Source organism: Cibotium barometz, chromosome 55, assembly GCF_041138505.1.
Source record: "Cibotium barometz isolate CiBa-2024 chromosome 55, ASM4113850v1, whole genome shotgun sequence".
Taxonomy (NCBI): Eukaryota; Viridiplantae; Streptophyta; class Polypodiopsida; order Cyatheales; family Cibotiaceae; genus Cibotium; species Cibotium barometz.
The window spans coordinates 10,964,517-10,985,688 of NC_141100.1; the positions used below are offsets into that span (position 1 = coordinate 10,964,517).

Below are 21,172 nucleotides of genomic sequence, written 5' to 3' on the forward strand. Positions count from 1 at the left end.
TCGGCTCGAAACCGCTGTTACATCTGTAAAAATTTACCTGGCACCACCATCCTTCATTTTCATTCACGCGCACAACGGAGAACATATTGGAAGCATAAGACTACAAAATCACATCCACAGGCATAATATCATGCTATGTTGGTAAGGAGAGAGAAGAAAGATCACTAGAGTCCTCTATGGCACCATTAGCCAACGATATTTTAAACAAACACTTGACCATGATAAATTGAGCATATCAAAAGCCTCAACTCTGGGAATGCACTGGTTTAAAACCCAATAAAGTGTCGCTGACAAATCATCACCAACCCTATCATCATCCTGAGAGAAGATCCAGAGTTGCTGCTACCAAGTAACACAGGTGGTCTATGAGGCTCTATGGCCTTCAGTTAAAAGGAAAATGTGAGTGACACAACTAAAGAAACCTTCAAAGATGCAACTTCCTAGTGCTTGAATGTAGATAAACAGCATTAATTGTACCATGGGATGTTCTCTACTGCCATCCACAGGGGCATCACCTGTCCACCTCAGTAGGATCTCATGCTTTCACGACTCTAGGCAACATGCTCAACAATCCCTCCATAGTTTCCACACCAAAATGTCATTCTGCACCAAAATCAATGCTGATCCTCCTCCTCAGATAAGGAGCTCCTGGCTCTGGTTCTCCCACAGCATAAAAGCTTTCCTGCATCTCCGCCCCTCTCTTTCTTCCAAGCTTTCTTTAAGCCTGCCTCTACCAAGTCAATATACTGCATGGTTGCATGATGCATCCAAGCTTCTCAGTGTTCATATCAACAAGCTTATGAAATCTGGACCTTACACCCTTCGTATATATTTCAATCAAGAAATATTATCAAAAACCTTGCTTGCGAATAGATGTCTAGTAAGCTCATGAAGTATATTACCCTACTTTGACCATGGGGATTCAACCATCAAATTTCCAACATGTCTATGGCAGGATAAAAAGTATTTGTACCAAAATGAGAACTGGAAGACACAAAAAGTGAACAGCTAACTGGCTCAGATACAAAGAAAGCTTTATAAGAGAATTGATGAGCTATTACAGAAACAACTCAAGCCAGAAGGAAGAGACTCAAGTTAAGTAGTGACAGGAAAGGAGAGACCACATCAGTGAGTAGTGACTCAGGCATCGAAGAGACCACAACTGGAGAGGAGAGGCAAAGATCTAACAGAACCATTAACTAGATAATTGTCAAGCCCAAGTACCCTACATGCTTAAGCGCTAGGATATAGACATAAACATGCGTCTCTAAGAATGCCATAAAGCTGTGGACTTATAAGATACAAATAAGATATGTGCCATTGATTATGGTAACGTCTAAGCTATGACAAAAGAAATCTTCCTGGGGGACTCAGGAGATAAAAAGGGCAGCTGAGAGAACCTAGCCCTGCCCACTTTGCTTTGATATAACTCTTTAACCACATTAAGACCTTGAAGCTTTACTCCTTAAGCATCATTTATCACATCCATTATTATGTCCATAAGGCAAGTGTACATTACATTGCAAGTTAAGTTGATCTATAGGATCTCATAAGCCAGATTTGGAACTACGATGATGCTGATGCTTGTGCTTTGACCTCTCCCTCCGAAGACTAACGTTGTTGTCGTCCAGCCCATCATCCATTTGCCACCTACTCTCTTCTATATTGTCCTCCACAGGTGGTAATTCTACCAGATGGAGACTTCTCAACTTATGTTTATCAGAGATTTGTGGAGAAGTATGACTTGATTTGTGTTTCTTGTGGCTTGGAGCTTCCATGGCAACATCCTCCAGCAAACCGGTTCCTGCTGATACATCCTTCAGACCTTCTGACTTATGCCTCTTACGCCGCCTCTTCTTCTTCACTTCATCTCCAGAATCATGGTCTATCATCTCAGCTTTAACGTGGCTGTGATGCTTCCTTTCACTGTGTGTTTTCTCCATCTCGATGCTACCTCCATCGTCACTGAGAAAATCACGGTGGTGATGCCTATCCTTTGTTTCTGAAGCACCCTTGACATGTAGATCAGAATAAACCAATTTTTCTCCTTCGAAAGCCATCCTCTTGGTCCTGTGACGGCTCAAATGAATACCCTCTGCAACAGCTGCTTCGAAATTTGACACTCTGGTGCCATCGTGTTTAACATAGCTACTGTACGCGTGCTTCTCAAAGGTGACAGCATCACGTCTCCCTAAACTGCTTTGTTTGCTCAACTTGAGAGGGCCCTCCTCTCTCAAGGCCCTTATCCTAGCATTTTGGTTATCTTCCCTGTCAGAGTTCACTCTCTCAGAGGTGGACCGGTCATGAAACTTACTACTTTTCCTTGTCACAGAAGAGAGAGGCTTAGTGTTTTGCTGCCTCTTTTGAGAATACAATCTGTGGTCCATAGAATCATCAAAAGCTGAATCATCATCTGACTCATCATCAAAGTGATGGTGAACCGTATGCTCGTCTGGTCTCTCTAATAAAAGTTTCCTGCTGTGCTTTAGTTTGCTCTTACTGCTCACTGTCTCCTTTGAGTAGCTCTGGTCAAAATCACGCCTCCAAGAAGTGCCCTGAAATTTATCACTCGAAGGCCGCTGCTTATGCAGGCTGTAGTCGGAGCCTGAAGAGAGAGATTGCCCACCAACACCACCACCTACCGACTGAGGCTTTTCTTCCGATGGTTCTCTGATTAGCACAATCAAAACAAACCAGAGAAATGGATGTTTTACAGATTGCAAAAATCCAAAACAGCTAATGTATAAAAATCAAGCTGCTGGCTGCCACCTTTCCTGCTGCTCCTGCGTGATCCTGCGCCTGCGCTCACGTTCCTGAAGTTCCATAAACTCCTCCCTGCTTAAAGGCCTCTCCCTTGGAGCCATCATTCTAGGAGAAATACCACTCAAGAATCTGCTGACCATACAGGATAGATTGGAAAAAAAAACATATTAGAGAGTGAGCTACACGTACTTGCCCCAAAGAGCAAGCAACCTGCATATCAAGGTCCACTCACCCATGCATTGGGGGATTTGGATACATTGGAGGTGTGTAAGATGAAACGCCATACGGACCAATTGGTAATGCCGGGGCACCATACGGCATGGCTGAGCATGGGCCATACATTCCTTCCCCATAACTCAAAGGCAAGGGTCTAACATGTACAACTGGTTGTCCCGGCCAGTACATATCCTGACCATATGGAGTAATACCTCGAGGAGGAACTGGTCCCACTGGCAAGGTAAGAAACTGGGTAAGATTTTTAGAAGCGAAGCCATGGCTTCGAGTCATCGTTTCTAAAACACTACATGGCTACTGACCTGGATGAAACATACCCCGCTGTGGCGGATAGGTTGCAATATTGTCCCCTCCGTTTCCAGTACAATGGCGGGCTAAATGATCTGGGGAGCCGCATAGATAGCAAAATCTGTTTGCCTAAAGTGGGTGCAGAAGAAACACTTTATTACACTAATAACTATCATGAACTGGGAGAAACTTGGTATGCATTCCGAATCAGGGCCACAACATACCTTCCTGGGTTTGCCTGTAACGATGTGTTCAGCCACACCATCTGACACAGAGGCCGGACGAATGTACGGCTTCTTTTTCTTCTTACCTGGTACCAAATAAAAAAACATTACAAACTGTACACGACACCCTTCTTGGCATCTTTTGCATATTGCTTGCATTCTCTAACAAACCTGACCCAAGCATAATCATTTGGCCTCATTGCCACTAGCTCTGCTACAAAAATCAATACTACACTTCCATCTGTTTCATGTTTACACTCACCTGCAAATGAGGCATCTCCTGCATGTGCCACAGATTTACTGCCCTCAACTACACTCTTCTCTTTCGAGCCAATAGCAGACTCACAAACAGAGTCATCAACCACCAACAAATCAGGCCGATTCTCAATCACCACCGTAGTCAATGCATCCTTCATGCTAAAAGATGGCTTGCGCAACTGTGTCAGGGTGGGGGAGGACACCTTAGCAGCTTTGGTGGCAGACTCCACATCTGCAAGCCAACATGACTTGACTAACCTAGTACAAATCAAGCTTTAAGCAGATTAAGATGGCATCTCGAGCCAAACTTTTACGTTAACTTTCTTACCGGCACCTTCATCGGGTAGTGTTGGATCTAGCTGTGCATTCGTGAACCGATCAATTGCTTGACGTAGGGCTACGTTGGGAAGCAAATCACCATTTTTTGATTTTCCGGAGCCACATTGAGGACACATCCCTTTCTCCAGCAAAGCTTGCCTTATACCTATATAACAGGTTGCCCAAACACACAAGCTAGTCGCATTCATATAAAACATCTGAAATTTCATGCTGCCAAATGCACCTTATTGAAACAAAAAATGAGAAGCTTCCAAGGAATAGGACAATGTTACTGAAGCCGCCTACATGTATCACAAAAGCTGTATTGACAGCAAGGGATCATTACAGCCTCCTTGAATATTCCTTGGCACAAAGAGCACAAAAGCTCGGGAGGAAGTGGATCAGCCTCCTTAGCAAAAACACTTGAGAAATTGAAGCCCAAGAATCAGTTGAAAATGCAAAATAAATAAGCCAAATTATTGACAAAATTTCTGATGAATGTCTGCATTTAAGGCCTGCATCAAGACCAAAAATATTGATAAATGTCTGCCATAGTGCAAGAAAAACTTCATTACTTATTTGGTTGCATAATGACTGCTCCCAAGATACTCGAATCTTCATGATCCACTTTCAGCCGTGTTCCCCTCTTCATGTCATAAGCTGGATTCCCATTGGTTGGACAGTGCTGAATAAAATGTCCTTGTTTTACCCAACATAAAAAAGAAGGCCACCAATAAGTAATAGCTTTTACCAAATCGTAGTGAACCCCACTCCCCCCCCCCCCCTCACCCAACCCCCCAAAAGGAAGTTAGGGTTACAACAAAGACAGCCAACAAAATCCCACATAGATTCTTACCACGCTGACCACATCGATGACAAACATAGCCTGAAGGAGGAATAGCCCTACCATAACCATGTCCTGTATTCAAAAACAGCACTTTTTTGAATTTATGCAAGATCCAATAAAGCTTAAACTGATTGATGCCCATCAAACAGGAGCTCCCTCTTACCTTTTGCAATGTTTCCCCCAATAACATCCCTTCCATAGCCTCGAGAACTAGAAAACGTTTCTTGAGTGAGCCTGCCAACCTTCACCCATTAGGGACTCAAATCACATTGAGGCAAGGGAGTTGCACTCATGTAACACGCAGATGCATAAAAAGGAAGGGTTTTTTTAATGTAAAAACCTAAGTGTATGGGGTGAATAAAGGTTAAAAATCTTTGTTTCATGTATATAAGAGGGTATACACTCCACACTTCTTGCAAACACGTGGGTATTTCTCAAAGAGGTCCTGCATGCAAGTGGCGATTCCAGCATCCCACTCTGATGTGTGCCACTTGCATGCAGGATCCCTTGAGAAATACATGTGTATGCAAGAAGTGTGGAGTCTATACCCTTATATGCACGATTGAGCCCGATTCCAGCATCCCACTCTGACGTGTCGGTTAACCATTATGCTCAAAAACCAAAGAGTTTTCATGTAAACAAAAGATAGCTCTCTTATTCTGGCAGAGAATCTCTAGCCCTCTCACTTGGAACCCTGCTGCAGCTGTCAGTTCACGCTCCTTGCTATAGCAATCTTCCCAACACAGGCCGAGCAGCTAAGTGCCTAGACAGTGCCAAATAGGCTCTTGAGGGCAGTAGCTGGGTGGCAGAAACAGCTAACCGACCAGCGGCCAGCCTTTTAGGCCATTCAAGCCATAAATAGCACCCCATCCCCTCCTTAAGGTGAACTGGTCCTTTAAAAGCCAAAAGAATGGTTCATATTACTCCTAAAAAAAAGCATTCAATAATGACCAACACCTAGGAAGGCCCAAAATGTTTCTACCTTTGCCAGGTTGACCAAATATCACTGTGAAAAACCACCAACAATGCACAAAAAAGGAAGCACAGACTACACCCTATCTTAAAGACGATGTTAAATCTGACCTCTTCCCGTCTGTAGCATTCTTTGCAATTAGAGCTGACGCATTGCTGATCTCATCTGCTTCAACATGTGTCAAAGCAGACTCATCAACTGCATAGAGATCGACCCCAAAATCATCCATATCATAAAGCTCATCCAACTGCCAAAACAGTCAAGCATGGAAACTCAAGAAAGGGGGAAAAAACAAGCCAGGTGCTGCTGCCAAGGCAGTCATACAAGTACAATTGCATGTGAAATAGCAAAAGGGGGGACTAGTATGATCAGGGGAAGGAGAGCTAACAAAAAATCCGCTAAGGTGCCACATTACCAAGCAGTCCTTACCATCAATTCCACCCAACAGCCTTCTAACCCCATGGCTTGTACATCCATTTGGAGTGTCCTACAAGAGGGCAGCATACTTACATGTCATAGAAGGCAGTTAAGCAGAAATCACCTGAATGACTTGGTTGTTGGTGGGTCCCATTGACATAGAAAGTAGCAAGCCTCACAAGTTTTTATCTGATCAAACTACCTTCTTGGTCAGAAGCTCTTGGTACCAAAGGCCACGAATACAACTCTGTTTCACCTTGGCTTCTTGCCCTTCATGATGGATCCGGCTTAATAGGGCCAACCGGGGCAGACTGGCATAACATGGCATGAAACCCTCAAAATTTATGCACCCAACTCTACACAGGAGAGGACTTTTTGTCACTCAGCACCTATGTCTATGTTGATGCAAGGATCACCACAAGGTGTAGATTTGCAAGGTTTGAGAAAATGCATTAAGAGACCAAGGTTAAGGATGGTAAGTAGGTGTGTACACTACGCTAACCACCCAAGGGTATAAAGATGTCAGGTACCCTATCTATTTACACATGCTATAATTGCTGAAGCAATGCCTCGGCATCCATACATTGGGCGCTTCCATATCAATACTGGGAAACATCAGGTCAAGCAAAACCACTTACAGTTGAAGTCAAAGCCAATTGTGCGGCATCACCATTCTTGTTGTCAGGGGGAGATGGTCGTTCCTCCAAAGCATCATCTTCAAATCTGCAACAAAAGTGCAAAGTATAGGTTGATGAATAAAAGCCCTAGAAAATCTGCAATAGGTGTATACACCGTATGCAGTCAGACAGCTCAAAACAACACCATGCCTGCCAGAAAATGGCAATGTTACAAACACTAGCGTTCAGCAAGCTCCACAACCCATCTTCCCTATACAACTCAATTGGTCTGATGTCAGCAATTTGCATGTTCGATATACACAGCTATACCTGTTCATACCACCCAACTTACAAGATGCAGTCTGCCACAGATCCCAAAATGGCCCCATGCATGCCCACAGACGGGGTCACAAGAGTTGATCAATTGCTGGGCAAGATGGTGATGCACTTACCATCTCAAATACGTGCATCACTTTTTTAAGGGCTGCTCACATGTGCCCTTTTTTATAGCCTGGCTAGGATTGCTATAAATCTACGCAAAATTTATGCTTTCTGTTTTTTTTAAAACATTCTAGAACCTTTGCATTCATCAAGCAAGCATGAATTCAAAAGCATACAAGCAAGCAAGAAGAGGGAAGGAGAGCTCACAAGTAAACTATTGCAAGGGAATGATTGTGTATTGCTTATTGTCAAAAATGACTTATATACAAGTGACAAGTTTTCACACTAGGCCAGCCAAACTTAAAAATGGTCCGGATTCTATATTCGTTGATCACCAGTGGCAGGCTCAGCACCATCACATGGGAGGAGCTTGTGCCCATGGTCTTGGACCAGGAAGAGCGATTCACGAACCCTCCACAAGGCGGAGGTTTTGAGGCCTTAACTGGCCAACGGTCGAAAGGCCGTAATAACAACAACAAGGGCAAAGGGAAGGCTTCATTGGAGAAGTCTTTTGAGAAGAAGCCCGACTCAGACCGAGAGAAACTGAAGGCCGAGAGGACCTGTAATGATTGTGGTGAGAAAGGCCACTATTGGAGGAAGTGTCCTAAGCGGACTGGGAAGAGTGTCGATTCTTCAGCTTCAGCCGCAATGACTCCAACCTTTGTGCACTTGGAGATGTTGGTCACGGATGTTTCATCTTCTTCGAGCGAGGAGGCAATTGGAATTCTTGATAGTGGTGCTTCCAGGCACATGACTCCTTCCCGTGACTTCTTTCTGGATCTAAAACGGCAGTCAGGTCGCATTTTCATTGGCGACAATTCCACCACACTGATACACAGTGAGGGCCGGATGGAGATCATTCCGGATAGCAGAGGGGGGAAGCATTCCTCTCGTGTTCTTTACGTCCAAGCACTTGGTTTCCATCTGTTGTCAATGCATGAGGTGTGCAAGACTAGCTTCCGGGTGGAGTTTGAGGAGCATTCTGTTGCTCTACGGGACCGCGAGACTGGCCAAGTTGTTTGGGAAGGCAGCGTGGAGAATGGTATATACAAACTCTCCGCACTCTCCTCTTTGACAGGTTCTCAGATTGGTGATTTGTGGCACTTTCGGTTTGGCCACTTGAATGTGGATGCACTACGGCGAGCTTTCCGGGACCAGATGGTGGTTGGCTTGCCAGATGTTGGCAGCAAGCAAGGACGTTGTAGTTCTTGCATTCATGGTAAGCAGCACAAGGAATCTTTTCCAAAGCAGGCTTCCAGGCGGGCTTCGAAACCTTTGGAGTTGGTACACACTGACTTGTGTGGACCTAAGTAGACTACATCCTTGGGAGGTTCTTTGTACTTTATGCTGCTTATTGATGATTGTTCCAGATTCACATGGGTTTATTTCCTTTCACAGAAGGACCAAGCTTTTGCTCGGTTCAAGGAGTGGCATGTGATGGTGGAGAAAGAGTCTAGCTTGCAGGTGATGACTCTTCGGGCTGACAAAGGAGGAGAATTTTCTTCCAATGCTTTCGTGAGATTTTGTGCGGAATATGGCATCAAGCGGGAGCTGGCCAATACAGGTTCACCGTCAGAGAATGGAGTAGTTGAACGTAAAAACAGGACTGTGGTGAGATGGCGAGGACGATGCTGGAGCATCGTGATCTTCCTCGTCCACTTTGGGGAGAGGCTGTGGCTATGGGTGTCCATATCCTCAACCGTTCTCCGACGACTTCAGTACCGAGCATGACTCCCTTTGAGGCATATTTTAGCAGAAACCTGATGTCTCCCATTTCCATGTGTTTGGGAGCGATGCATATGTTCACATTCCGAAGAAGCAGAGGGGGAAGCTCAACTCAAAGTCCCAAAAGCTTGTCTTTGTGGGTTATAACTCTCTTTCCAAGGATACAGGTTGTATGATCCAGAGAGGAACGAGTGTCACATGCACTCTGCACTCAGTGCATGGTGACAAGATGGCTCATCATCAGAAGTGCAACATTTGTACAGTTTTAGAACCCAGTAGGATGATATTTGTCGTACGCCGTGACCCCATTGTACATCCTCAGTCCAGGATAAGTCAGGCACGAGCTACGCAGGTCATTCCTCAGCCTTAGTGGGTCAGTCAGTCAGTCAAGTCCCTTAACCCACTTGGAGAGAATCATTCATGCATGTAGAGTCAGTAGAAGCCTTAGGGTTTGCATCAGAAAGCACTCTGCATCTTGCATAATATGCATACATATGCCTGTGCATCATTTAGAACATCCCCAAAGCCTTAGGGAATTTACTGGGATTTATCTGGTATTTTTTCCATATTTATTAGTATTTATTTATCATTATTTGCATTATTGGGCATTTATAAATATTAACTTTATTAAATGACCAACCTCCAGTTAGTATAAATAGGCTTGCCTAGAGCCTCTTTTGCTCATTCAGTCTTCATTGTGCTAAGAGCTCTCCTCTCTCTTGCTTTCAGCCTAAGACTAATCCAGCCCTAGTGCCCATAAGCTTTCTTCTCCAGCCCCTTGAGATCCATAGCTTCAGCCCAGCCCTAGGTGCCTGTCTTCAGCCTCTTTCAGCCCTGAATTCAGCATCAGTTCATGCCCACAGTTCAGCCCACAGATCAGCATAGTTTAACGCCAGCAATCAGCCTTCATATCTGCGTTTTTGCACAGCCGTACAGCAGAAGACCTCTGCGTTTTTCTGTCCAGCAGCCTCAGTTCCCTGCAGCTTCTGTCCAGCAGCCCCAAGACACCTGCGTTTCAGTCCATCAGCACTCCAGACACCTGCGTTTCTATCCACAGCAGATTCCAGCCCTGAAGCAACAGTCTACAGCAGTTTCCAGCCCTGAAACAGTTGTTTGCATCAGTGTCCAGCATTCTGTGCATCATCAACACATTCAGCAGTCATCTGGTGAGGGTAACACAGCATTCATATGTGTTTTCAGCATTCTAACAGTGTGTAGAACAGTCCACCTTCTTCTTCTTTGAGCCTCAGGTGTGCAGCCCTACCTCATGCCCTTGGGAGGAGTGCATAGGCTCGAGATCAAGTCATTGAGGTGTTTCTACAGCAGTGTACAGATCAGCCGCTCTCCGATCCTCCGAGATCTTGCGTTTGGCTTATCTACAGTCCAAAGTCATTCTCTCTAAAGTAATAAAGCAAATACTATCTCGTTATTGGGATAGGGGGCCCTTCAGTGGGTAATTCGGGACCCCATCTGGTGTACAGTTCTCATATCTCTCTCTCTCGTCTCTTTAAAGTTTGAAGTAAATGAAATGGATTGCTAAACTCACGAAACTCAGGATACAGAAGACGGTGTGAGCATATTGTGTGACAGGATCAACCAATACAAAGACTTCCGCTGCATATCACAACGAGGTTGTTGTCAGCACGGATGTGGTCTTTGATGGGCATGTTCCGGTTTCCACTGTTGATGAGCCGCCACTTCTTGGAGATCTAGAAGTTTATGATGATGATTCCCAGTCTATTGTTCCAGCTCGACAGCCTCAGTCAGTTGAGGAGGTTGAGCCCGCAGCTGGAGATGAGCCCCCACAGCATCAAGAGACTCCGCGTTCTGTTCGAGTACCCAGGTGGTTGGTGGACACCCTTCGGGAGTCAGGTGTCACGGAGCTTCCCTCCGAATGGACCACAGAGGATGGACCTCGAAGATCGCACAGAGTTCATGATAAAAGTCATTCAGCAAAGCTTTTACAGGTAAACTATGCTTTGATGTCTCGTATCATGCGGGGCAAAGAGCCCACCTTCCACAAGGTGTAGTTGGAACCATCCAACCTTGCAGACTCAGAGAACATATGAAGAGAAGTCGGAGCAGCCATCACAAAAGCTTGGGCTCAATCTCAAAAATATGCACAATCTCAGAAGAAGAAGTGTCCTCTATAGGTACCAAGTGTCATGTGCACAGTGTGTATCTACCGTGTGCTATACGCACACAAGACTAGCTTCGAGGTTTGGGGAAGCTTGGAGCTAGGCAGGCTGATTGGCGAGCTGAGTTACGGATAGACTAACGGACGGGCACCCTAGTATGGACGGGCGGGCGCCCAAGTGTGGACGCCCGATGACCAGCCAAGAGCCTATAAAAGGGTGGCCAAGGTTAGTCATTAGTTCATAGTCTCGCGTGTCTTTGTGAGAGCTCTATGGTCACGAGCCTGGATCTAGTGCAGACGTGCACCTGCTTAATGTAGCCGAGGCCGGCAGCAGTCTCGAGGCCCGCAAGGGTAGCTTCGTGGCGGTATGGGACGTCACAAGGTAGAGATTGGTCGGTGCGTCCATCTAGTTAGCTCAGCTCATGGCTCGGTGGGGACAACCAAGACTTGTGGGCTTACCCATGGCTCTCAAGGTTGGGAGTGAGTCAGGCCTGCACCCCCTTCACGTTGTTTGGTTTGTTTGCAGGTTTCGAGTCTTGTACCAAGAGCGTTCTACGAGGTGATTCTATGGGGATTTGACAGTGGTATCAGAGCAAGCCTCGAGAACAAGTAAGTCGGTAGGTAGAGAAAAAGAGGTCAAAGAAAGGTATGAGTTCGAGAAGATTGCTGTTTTTTCTGTGCATACTACTGTTTTTCAAATTCAGCATGATTGCTTTTGCATCGTAGGAATCCGTGATGAAGGTTTTGGTCTTGTATGGGTTGTATTTTACAATAAGAAGGGCTATGTTTGCAATTGTGTGAACTCTTGGGAAAGAGAGAGAAGAAGTAAAAGCATGTCGACTATAAATCAGTAAGAAAGCGAGAGAGAGAGAGAGAGAGAGAGAGAGGTAGCGATGTCTGTAGCGTTTGACGGCTGTGTGTTGTTTGAGTGCTGTGTGACGCCTGATGGGTTGCTCAGCTTTATGAGCGAAGAAGGCCGTCGAGTGGACAAGCGCTCGTAGGCAAGCCTCGCACGTGGGCTGGTATGTGCACGCAGGCAGTCGGGCCAGGTACGTGTACTCGCTGGCGGCCAGGTACGTTTGCAATCGATCAAGTATGCACGCATAACCAGGCGTAGGCGCACGTGTATGCGCACAGCCGATTGCAGGTGCATGAAAACAGGCGTACGGGTGGCAGGCGATGGGCGCTAAGGTACTGCAAAAATTAGCGCAAAGCATATGCGTGGTGATTTTTTTTTAGCTTTCGTTTTTTTTTTAAAAAAACCCATGCCTTGTTTATTTTGCTTTTGTTTTTTGCTGAACCTTAGTGAAAGGGTTTAAAAAACCCAAGTGTTGCTTTATAATTGTTTTTTTTTAAGAAAACAAAATATATATATGTTGGGTTTTATGCTGTATATGCACCCAGAGGAGTGCTAGTGATCATCAGTAGATTACTGGGGCACTTTTTACTTCAGTTAGTGGAGGTTTTTTCCCCCAGTTTAGCTTAGTTTCACTTATAAACAGTTTATAAGTGTTTTGGTCCACCCGGCACATTTTATGGCCGGACATGTGAACACATCTTTTAGGTCACTTTATTATGTGGCTATTGTACTTCACATTATCAACTGAATACACAACAAGAGTCATGTTCTCTCTCTGCTTCCCACGCTTGTGTTTGCTGTACCTCCAAACCCTAACCCTAATAGCTGAAAGCCTTCATTTGGTATCAGAGCCTCCAGGTTGCCCTTGCCCTGCCCATACTCTTCAACACTGGTATCCGTACTGTTCAGTAGCTCTATCGGCAACTGCCCGTACAGGTAAAGCTTTGCCTGCAACAGTCCATACACAGTAGCTGCTCGTACAACTTCGCCGACAGCTACTGTCCTGCTCCGTACACTTGTGCAGTACCCGTACTGTTCTCTGTCTTCGCAGACTGCGCCTCTGTACAAACCTGCACAGGACAATACTGTACTGTGGTCGCCTTGTTGTGATCTGCCCAGGCGACCTACTCTGTAACTGGTCGCCTTGCTCCGTACAGTGCACAGTACAGAACACGACTGCAGTCGTACAATCAACGTACCTGCACAATACAGCTGACCAGAACCTGCTACGCACATCTGTCTACATTCGCCTCCTACTTCCGTACTGTACCTGCTCGCCTAGCTTCCGTACCTGCTTCCATACAGTACCAGTCGACTATACTGTGCTACCAATCGACTGTACCTGCACAGTACAGTCAACTGTACTTGTTCATTACAACTACCACAACCTACTCAGTACAACTGTGGTAAGCATTACAAGTTTTGATTTTTGGGCATTTTTATTTTCTCTGTGAAAATCTACAGGCAGATACAGGCAGACTTTCTTGCAAAGAAAACTCTACAAGTTTCTTGCAAGGTTTTGGTTGCAGTAATTTTGGGCATTTTTGGGCATTTTGGCACTGTGTAAGCCATTTTTGCTGCTCTACTCAGTCACTGGTGCATTGTGTTGCACATTCAGAGGATTGAGAGTGCAGGCATATTTGGGTAAACTGTATTCAGTGGAGTACAATTGCTTTCAGGATTCTTGCTATTGGGTTTTTTGATACACAGGTACAACATTGTGCATTGGCATAATGGCAAATCAACAGCAGAGTGATGTATTCACGTATTTGTCTAAGGAAGACAAATTGGACGACACGAACTACTCCTTGTGGAGTTTTATGCTGAAAAATGTGCTTGTGGCAAAAGGTCTTTGGGATTTTGTTAGTGGTGATGAACCACGTCCAGGTCCATTGGCTTCAGAGACTCCTCCCCAAGGGGGTGCTCGTGGACGAGGACAACAAGTACAGGCTCCAGGTCAGCCATTGCCTGTTCAAAGGACAAATGCTCAGAAGACATGGGATGCCAGAGATGCACAAGCTTTGTCACTCATTGCATTGTCAGTACAGAGGTCTATTATACCTCATATTCGTTCAGCTGGCTCTTCACAGAATGCATGGGTGACTTTGGAGCAGATGTATGCTGCTCGTAATGAGGCTCGGATCTCATTTTTGAAAAGAGAGCTGGATAATCAGAAAATGAATGAAGGAGATGATATGTCTAGCAGCTTGAACAAGCTGCAGGATTCGAGAGAGCAACTCATCAATGTGGATGAGATTATTCCTGAGACACAGCTTGTGTCCACCATCTTGCACTCTTTGCCAAGATCTTACTTGGCTTTTCATACCTCTTTGAACCTCAGCATGAGGAATGCTGTTGAACCCCTCAAGTATCAGGAACTTGTTGCTCTCTTGGTACAAGAAGAGCAAATGAGGAAGAATATGAATATGAACACAAGTGCTTAACAAGCATTTACCACAGGTCAAAAGGGAAAAGGCAAATCTCAGCCACAGAGTTCAAATCAGAATTCAGGTGATGGTGGTTCATCTCAGGATACCAAGAAAAGTGATGGACAGCCCAAGAAGAAGGGCAAATGTCATTACTGTAAGAAGCCAGGTCACTACATCACAGAGTGTAGAAAGAGGATTGCCAAAGAGAAGGCAAAAGAATCTCGGATGTCTGTAAATGATGCCTCTAAAGCTCCTCCAGAGACTGCTTCTTTTGTTGAGGACAGGGATTACTGTTTCTATACATGCAGCTATGATGCCTCTTGGTCTTCACAGGCACTCAGTATGACAGAGCATGCATGTACTTGGTATTTTGATAGTGGTGCTTCAAAGCATATCACATCTCGCAGGGATTTGTTTTGTCATGTAGGCCCTGCCCCTGTTGGCAAAACTGTGCAGTGTGCCAACAATGCTTCATATCCAGTTCGTGGCATTGGGGAGATTCAGCTCACAGCCATTGATGGCTCTATTCTTCGCCTTACAGATGCCTTATATGTACCATGGATAAAGAAGAATTTGTTGTCCATTTCTTCTTTGGCACATTGTGGTATGCAAGTCCACTTTGATGATGATAAATGCATGGTCAGAGACAAAGCTAATGCTTTGACCTTGATGCTTACTGGTACATTATGTCATGGACTTTATCAATTGGATGCATTTCAGCCAGTGGATCAGTTTGCTTATAATGCATTCACTCTTACTCCAGCTATGGTTGATGCGGAGTTATGGCATGCTCGCATGAGGCATGTAAATTTTGGTAGTCTTATGCTTATGCAGCGACATAACATGTTTACAGACCTACCTCTCATGGAGAAGCCTCCAGATCACATTTGTGAAGGATGTATTTTGGGAAAAATGCATAGGTTTTCCTTCCCACGTGATCAGGCTCTACGAGCAACTGCAAAGTTGTAGCTTATACATAGTGATCTTTGTGGTCCCATGCAGACGAAGTCATTAGGTGGTTGCTTCTATTTTGCTACATTTATTGATGACTTCTCTCGTATATGCTGGGTCTATCCTTTGACACAGAAATCACAGGTATATGATGCATTTTTGGCCTTTGTAGCACTTGCTGAAACAGAGTCAGGATGCAAGGTTAAGACTCTCCGTTCTGACCGAGGGGGGGAATATATGTCACACATGTTGAATTCCTTTCTTGAGAGTAGAGGTATAAAACATCAGTTTACTACTCCTTATACTCCACAGCAGAATGGGGTTGCAGAAAGGAAGACTCGGTCACTCATGGAGATGGCCAGATGTATGCTAAAGGCAAAGAGGCTACCACATATCTTTTGGGTGGAAGCTGTCATGTGTGCTTGTCATACTTTGAATCAATGTCCCACAAAGGCATTGGTTTCCATTACTCCTTTTGAGGCTTGGCATGGCCGCAAGCCTTCCGTATCACATTTTTGTATCTTTGGGTGTCTTGCATATGCACACATACCCAAAGAGTTGAGGAGGAAGTTGGATGATAAAGCCACAAAATGCATTTTTGTTGGGTATAGCCGTGAGAGCAAGGGCTACCGGTTATATGACCCACTATCCAGGAAGATATTCACTAGTCGGGATGTGATTTTTGATGAAAAATCAGAAATATCCATGGCTGGTTATGATGCAAATCAGGCTAAAAATGATGTGTTTGAAGGTCTACTACCTATGGAGTTTCATTCCACAGTTGGTGATCCAACTCATGAGGGTACAAGACAGCCAGCAAATCATGAAGGTGGTGCAAAAATTCAGCAGCAAATTGAGCCAGAAGCTGAACCAAATATGGGGCAGCAGGCACCACAGGTTAGACACATACCTAGATTGTCACGTGCACACCAGTCAGGTGTACAGTGACATGGCATCATATTAGCATCATAGACATCATCAGGCATTTTAGGGTCATGGTATGAGTTGGATTCAGCACATTAGCCATATAGACCAGCATTTAGGGCTTGTGGAGGCAGCCGACAGCCTGTGTACGTCAGCCGACAGGATGCTTACTTCAGCCAGCATTTATGCTATTTATTGGCATTATTTATTCAGTCGTGGGCTTCTGACATCTGGCCGACTGCATTAATGCTGGCCGACCAGCAGCTTTCATGCATATATATACAGGCGCCTCTCCATTCAGCCAATCAAGCTCATCATTCAAGCATTCAGCAGTGTACTCCAACGCATCTCCTCCAGGAAGCTTTGGGAGCAGCAGTTACAGCTAACGCATCATCATCAGCACCATCTTCAGCAAACGCATCATCATCAGCACCATCTTCAGCAAACGCATCATCATCAGCCATCAGATCTGCAAACGCATCTGCGTTTCATCATCAGGTCAGCATTCAGCATCTGTTCCAAAGCCTCCCTTCAGCGTTTCCTTCCCAAGAGACAAGGGAAAGATAGTGGACAGCAGTTCCTACAGTTCATTCAGCATATTCAGCATATAGGCAGCATATTCAGCAGTATAGATCCATTTGGATCTCATTGTAACCGCATTCATTCATCTAATATAGCTGCATTGCATTGACACATATCTGTCCATCTCTTAAACATCATTAAGTGCAGTTTAGTTAGACTAAGGTTGTGATTACTACGGTCTTAACCCCTCCCATGTCACATTGGTATCAGAGCGTTACAGGGTAACCAGCCTTAGAGCATGTTCAGTTCATCAGTCATTCAGTCAGACATCATGTTAATCGCTTCCGCACAATTAAACCCAGTTCTCAAAATTTTGCAAGCCACCCTTAGGGATTTTCCCTTAGGTCTGCATCAGTAACCCATCCATCTGCATTCTTGCACAGCATATAGGGTTGCACATGGCTTGCATAACAGGCATCCTAGCAGTCATCTTAGCAGTCAGTCTTGCATACATGTTGCCCATGAACTCTCAAGGAAGAATGACATCCATCATCAAAGGAGGACATAAGTTTTGGACTTCAACTGGCAGCAGTAGGGGGTTTCTCTTCCACAGAAGACGGAAGTTTGCTCCAACATCGCCTCACGAGGTTCAGAGCTTCAGGTACGACGGAGATGGTAGGTGAAAGGTTTCCAGAGGCAGGTTAGAGGTGACTCAGGTATTTGCCATTCAGTTCCCGCAGTACATAGAGTCTTGGCTCAAAGGATTTCACTCCTGCAGACGGCCTCAGTCCCGGCAGCAGAAGACAGAAGGGGGCAGTGGTTCGGAGGAGAAGGATCACAGAGGAGTCGAAGGTTGCCAGATTTATCACCCAGCAACAGTTTAGCAGCGGGGAATGTCACGTGCACACCAGTCAGGTGTCCAGTGACATGGCATCATATTAGCATCATAGACATCATCAGGCATTTTAGGGTCATGGTATGAGTTGGATTCAGCACATTAGCCATATAGACCAGCATTTAGGGCTTGTGGAGGCAGCCGACAGCCTGTGTACGTCAGCCGACAGGATGCTTACTTCAGCCAGCATTTATGCTATTTATTGGCATTATTTATTCAGTCGTGGGCTTCTGACATCTGGCCGACTGCATTAATGCTGGCCGACCAGCAGCTTTCATGCATATATATACAGGCGCCTCTCCATTCAGCCAATCAAGCTCATCATTCAAGCATTCAGCAGTGTACTCCAACGCATCTCCTCCAGGAAGCTTTGGGAGCAGCAGTTACAGCTAACGCATCATCATCAGCACCATCTTCAGCAAACGCATCATCATCAGCCATCAGATCTGCAAACGCATCTGCGTTTCATCATCAGGTCAGCATTCAGCATCTGTTCCAAAGCCTCCCTTCAGCGTTTCCTTCCCAGGAGACAAGGGAAAGATAGTGGACAGCAGTTCCTACAGTTCATTCAGCATATTCAGCATATAGGCAGCATATTCAGCAGTATAGATCCATTTGGATCTCATTGTAACCGCATTCATTCATCTAATATAGCTGCATTGCATTGACACATATCTGTCTATCTCTTAAACATCATTAAGTGCAGTTTAGTTAGACTAAGGTTGTGATTACTACGGTCTTAACCCCTCTCATGTCACATAGATGGTATTTGAGAACATTACAGGACAGCCATCTAGAGCGTCCTCTTGCTGGTCGTACTCGTAGGGAGACACGGACCAATGAGCATGCACACATCATGGATTTGAATATGGTTATGGCAGCCAGTTTATAGGATGATAATGAGCCTGATTCATTTGTGGATGCACGAGATAATGTGCATTGGAACAAAGCCATGCAGGATGAGCTTGATTCTATTAAAAGGAATCAAACATGGGATTCGGTTGATCTGCCCAAAGGCAAGAAAGCAATTGGTACTAAGTGGGTCTATAAGTTGAAAAGACATGCAGATGGATCCATTGACAGGTACAAAGCCTGTCTAGTTGCAAAGGGCTATGCACAGAAGAAGGGCATTGATTATGAGGAGACATTTGCTCCTACATCCCGTATGTCGACACTTAGGTGTGTCATTGCATTGGCTGCACATCGTGGTTGGGTTGTTCACCAGTTGGACATAAAGACTGCTTTCCTACATGGGGACCTCGAGGAGGAAGTTTATGTATATCAGCCCATAGGTTTTGCAGAACATGGTCATGAAGGGAAAGTATGCAGGCTGAAAAAGGCCTTGTATGGTTTGAAACAAGCTCCACGAGCTTGGTATGCAAAGATAGATGCTTTCCTACTCACTCAAGGATTTGTGAACAGTCCATCAGAAGCCACCTTGTATGTAAAGAAAGAAGAGACAGATCTGCTGGTCATCAGTCTTTATGTAGATGATCTCTTGCTCATGGAATCTAATGATGACAAAATTGCAGCTTTTAAAGAGATACTGCAACAGACATTTGACATGTCTGATTTGGGGCTTGTACACTACTTGGCATACAGTTTGTGCAGGATAACAGAGGCATTGGGCTATTGCAATCTCGGTATGTTGCTAAACTTCTGGAGAAGTTTAAATTTCAGGATTGCAAGCCTATTAGCACTCCTATGGAGCCTAGGATGAAACTGTCACTAAAAGATGACAGTATTTCCTTTGATGCCACTACATATGCTCAGGCTGTTGGGTGCCTTATTTATTTGTGTACTACACGGCCAGATATTCAGTATGCCGTATCTCAGTTGAGCAGATTCATGCACAGCCCGCGGTTGTCACATTGGCAAGCTGTGAACCGTGTATTCCGGTACTTGCAGGGTACCTTGTCTCTTGGATTGCTTTATCCTGAGGGGGGTGACATGCAGTTATACGCTTACAGTGATTCAGATTGGGCTGGTGATTTTGATACCAGACATTCCACTAGTGGAAATTGTTTTTTTCTTGGCTCTTCATGCATTTCTTGGCTAAGCAAGAAACAGACCACAGTGGCCACTTCGTCTTGTGAGGCAGAGTACAGAGCAGCCTACACTACTACTGTTGAGTGTGTTTGGCTGCGTCGTCTCATGACTGATATGGATATTTCAGTGGAGGAGCCTACACCTATCTATGCTAATAGTCAGAGTGCCATTGCTGTGGCCAGGAATCTTGTGTTTCATGCTCGCACGAAACACATTGAGATTCACTATCATTTTGTTCGGGAGAGACTCCAGGCAGGTGATATCAGTTTGATCTACTGTCCTACAGATCAGAATGTGGCAGACATCTTCACCAAGGCATTACCACGTCCGAAATTCGAAGCATTCCGCACTGCTTTGAATTTGTTTCCTTTTGGTGGATGATGTACAGTGATCACATATCACTCCAGGGAGGTTTGTTGGGTTTTATGTTGTATATGCACCCAGAGGAGTGCTAGTGATCATCAGTAGATTACTGGGGCACTTTTTACTTCAGTTAGTGGAGGTTTTTTCCCCCAGTTTAGCTTACTTTCACTTATAAACAGTTTATGAGTGTTTTGGTCCACCCGGCACATTTTATGGCTGGACATGTGAACACATCTTTTAGGTCACTTTATTATGTGGCTATTGTACTTCACATTATCAACTGAATACACAACAAGAGTCGTGTTCTCTCTCTGCTTCCCACGCTTGTGTTTGCTATGCCTCCAAACCCTAACCCTAACAGCTGAAAGCCTTCAATATATCTATATATATATATTGTAATACGCGGAAGCTCTGGGTAGTCTTCTTTCAGCCCTAAACACTCTTGGAAACCTTCTGATGCAAAAGTGCACCATCTGATGCAAAAACGCAGGTAGAGAGAGAGTAGAGAGAGAGAGTGAGAAGTGCTGGAATTTCAGTGTATACTATGGTACAAAAAGGTACATATCTTTGCAGCCCTTGGCTGCCCTCTTGAAAAGGTGACAACACACCAAAAACTGCCCTAGACTAGGACTCCTAATGACTCATACCCCTAGTGGGTTGAATGAATAAACCATAGAGCAAGGGGGGCTATTTATAGCCCCTTGGACTACATGGGGAACTGGCCGACTGCTGGTCGGCCAGTTCATATTTCATTAATTCCTTTTCCAAGCACAGCCGACTGGATCTGATCATGTTCTTGAGGCGCCTGCTGCCAGCACCCTCTGTCCTGCAGCCGACAGCCCTCTGGTACTGCTGACGTCAGCCTCCATGCAGCCGATAGCCTTCTGATCCATGCTTTGCTCCAAGTCCTGCTCCATGTCCATCTTCTACTGGTTCAT

At 45.1% G+C, this 21,172-nt stretch overlaps 1 protein-coding gene across 1 annotated transcript in view; it reads right to left on the reverse strand.

Annotated features, from left to right (window-relative positions):
* Positions 1–1,017: 1,017 nt before the first annotated feature.
* Positions 1,018–21,172, reverse strand: part of LOC147607370 (uncharacterized) — a 32,273-nt gene continuing 12,118 nt past the window's right edge. Inside the window, exons 3-15 of the mRNA XM_086790335.1 lie at positions 6,961–7,045; positions 6,016–6,152; positions 5,096–5,166; positions 4,942–5,004; positions 4,661–4,784; positions 4,392–4,507; positions 4,096–4,251; positions 3,772–3,999; positions 3,510–3,595; positions 3,300–3,414; positions 2,996–3,212; positions 2,770–2,892; positions 1,018–2,670 (exon numbers count right to left, since the gene is read on the reverse strand). Of these exons, the coding sequence (XP_086646461.1) occupies positions 1,548–2,670; positions 2,770–2,892; positions 2,996–3,212; positions 3,300–3,414; positions 3,510–3,595; positions 3,772–3,999; positions 4,096–4,251; positions 4,392–4,507; positions 4,661–4,784; positions 4,942–5,004; positions 5,096–5,166; positions 6,016–6,152; positions 6,961–7,045 (2,644 nt within the window). The 3' untranslated portion in view covers positions 1,018–1,547. The remainder of the gene's footprint in view (positions 2,671–2,769; positions 2,893–2,995; positions 3,213–3,299; positions 3,415–3,509; positions 3,596–3,771; positions 4,000–4,095; positions 4,252–4,391; positions 4,508–4,660; positions 4,785–4,941; positions 5,005–5,095; positions 5,167–6,015; positions 6,153–6,960; positions 7,046–21,172) is intronic.